General features: G+C 44.3%; 2 protein-coding genes across 2 annotated transcripts; both read left to right on the forward strand.

Annotated features, from left to right (window-relative positions):
- The first annotated feature begins 237 nt into the window (after window positions 1-237).
- LOC139128055 (uncharacterized) lies at window positions 238-774 on the forward strand. The gene has a single exon (XM_070693915.1). It carries the CDS (start codon window positions 238-240, stop codon window positions 772-774), a length of 537 nt encoding a protein of 178 aa, XP_070550016.1.
- A 21-nt stretch (window positions 775-795) lies between these two features.
- LOC139128056 (uncharacterized) lies at window positions 796-2,022 on the forward strand. The gene has a single exon (XM_070693917.1). It carries the CDS (start codon window positions 796-798, stop codon window positions 2,020-2,022), a length of 1,227 nt encoding a protein of 408 aa, XP_070550018.1.
- Window positions 2,023-2,623: the final 601 nt, after the last annotated feature.

Raw genomic sequence — 2,623 nt, forward strand, 5'->3', positions numbered from 1 at the left:
GCCATCGAAGACAGAACAGTGTTGTATTGAACAGATGTACGGCACTGTAAGGAAGATTGTTGAGGTGTACAGTATCACATTACAGTCCTTAGCAGTTTCTCATTCAATGTGGAGTGTGTGGATGCTGAGAAAGATATATTAACCCACCTACCTAACCCAGGCATTCCTGCATTGAAGAAACAACACAGACAACTCAGCCGGTTACGCTTCAGTGAGGAAGAGACAACTGATGTTTCAATGCCAGTTCACATTATTTTAGGAGTCGCAGACTACCAGAGGATTCGCATGACAGAACCTCTAGTCATTGGAACTCATCCAGATAAGGATCCAGGAGCAGAGTTCACAATGCTGGGTTGGACAATTTCTGGACGGCAGTCAGGAAGAGAGAGTCAGACGGAGAAACAGTTCTTTTTGAGATCCAGCCAAGAAGAATTTGAGAAGCTGTGCTCACTGGATGTTCTTGGAATCAAAGACATAGATATAAAGGAAAGTGCAGCAATTCACGAAGAGTTCAAGAAACAGTTGACTAGGGCAGAGAGTGGATACTATGAAACAAAACTACCTTGGAAAGAAGATCATATTCCACTTCCTACAAATAAGAGCTTGTGCACAGCTCGGCTATACAGCACAACAAAAAGACTAGAGAAAATGGGGAGATTAGAAGAGTACGATGAAATCATGAGAGAACAAATCAACATGGGAGTGATTGAGCCTGTACCAGCCAATCAAACGGGGGAGACAGTACATTATGTCCCACATCAAGCCGTCATCTGAGATAAGGCAGAAACAACAAAGATGAGAATAGTGTTTGATTGTTCAGCAAGAGCAAACGTGAGAAGCCCTTCACTCAACGACTGCCTAGAGACGGGGCCACCACTACAACCACTCTTGTTTGACATCATCACAAGAAATCGTATGCGAAAGTTTTGTATCACAGGAGATGTTCAGAAAGCTTTCCTGCAAATCAGAGTGCATGAACAAGACAGGGATGCACTGCGAGTTCTGTGGTACAACAATCTACAAGATCGTGAGGTGACAGAGTACAGATTCACACGGGTTATCTTTGGAGCGACGTCAAGTTCATATATTCTCGGTGTAACATTGCAGAAGCACATTGGGGACTATGAACAGGAATATCCAGCAACAGTACACAGCTTGCTGGAAGATACGTATGTTGACGATATTCAAGGAGGTGGGAACAAAGAAGATGACGTTGTGACTTTCAAGGCGGAGTCAACCAAAATACTGTTAGTGGGTGGTTTCAATCTTCACAAATGGCATAGCAACATCGATCACCTCAACGCAGAGAATGACAAAAAGGAAGAAGAAACTTACACAACAAGGTTTCTTGGCAACACCTCTGGCAACGAGACAAAGATTTTAGGTATTCCATGGAACAAGGAGGAGGACACATTGACGATCAGTTTTGAATCATGCCAGAAGAGCAGCGAACAAATCACTAAAAGGAAGATGTTAGCTGATATCAACAGCATCTTTGACATACTTGGATGGAATTCTCCAGTTACTATCACTGCAAAATTGATCTTCAGTGAAGTGTGCCTTCTTCAGCTATGTTGGGATGAGGAAATTCCAGATGAAATTCACCGGAAATGGCAGATGTGGGTAAACAGCTTGCAGCGTACACCAACCATGACTGTACCACGCTGTGTGTTCACTGGCAACCCAACACATTATGAGATGCATGGATTTGCGGATGCAAGCAAGACTGCTGTTTGTGCTGCAATATACATCGTTGCGTATGAAAACTCAACACTGGTCAGCCAGAATCTACTCACAGCTAAAGCAAGAATAGCTCCTAAACATATGAGCATACCAAGGTTGGAGTTGATTGCCGCACATACCCTAGCCAAACTACAGAATAACGTCAACAGAGCCTTGTCCAATTTCCGTATCACGGCTTGTCACAGTTGGGTAGACAGCACCACCGTTTATACTGGCTGTCTAACCATGGGGAATGGTCAACATCTGTACGCAATCGGGTCAAGAAGATTTGCGAGCTGACAGAGTCCAAGTGGAGATATGTGCCAACGGCAGAAAATCCAAGCGACCTGGGAACTAGAGGTTCAGCACCAAGTCGACTCGGGACACTGTGGTTTCAAGGGCCGAGCTGGCTCTCAAGTGAAGGTGACAGACCAGTTCAACCAGAGATTTCCGAGTCAGAGGGAGTCAAGTCAGAGAAAAAGTCAACGAAGAAAAGAGAAGAAAAGAGAAAAGAGAAGAAGAACTCAGAATGAGACGAAAGCTTGGTCACAAGAACTTCTGAGCAAGTTCAAATTCTGGAAGCTTCTACGCATAACGTCATATATGAAGCGTTTCATAGATAGCTGTAAGGGGATGAGACGAGTCGGACCGCTCACTAAACCAGAGATCACAGCATCAGAGAAGGTATGGATCCACATAACACAGCAAACAAATGACATGACTTCAGATGTCACATTAGCAGCAGATCAAAATGGAATACTGAGGTGTCATGGCAGAGTTCCAGGTTACAACCCTATCTTCATCCCAAGAAGATCTGCCCTGTCAAGGCGTATCATTGAGCACTGCCATCTTCAGACATTGCACGGGGAGTTGCAACGACAATGAGTAAGGTCAGAGAGAA

The sequence above is a fragment of the Ptychodera flava genome, unplaced genomic scaffold (genome assembly GCF_041260155.1).
Source record: "Ptychodera flava strain L36383 unplaced genomic scaffold, AS_Pfla_20210202 Scaffold_42__1_contigs__length_1331906_pilon, whole genome shotgun sequence".
Classification (NCBI taxonomy): Eukaryota; Metazoa; Hemichordata; class Enteropneusta; family Ptychoderidae; genus Ptychodera; species Ptychodera flava.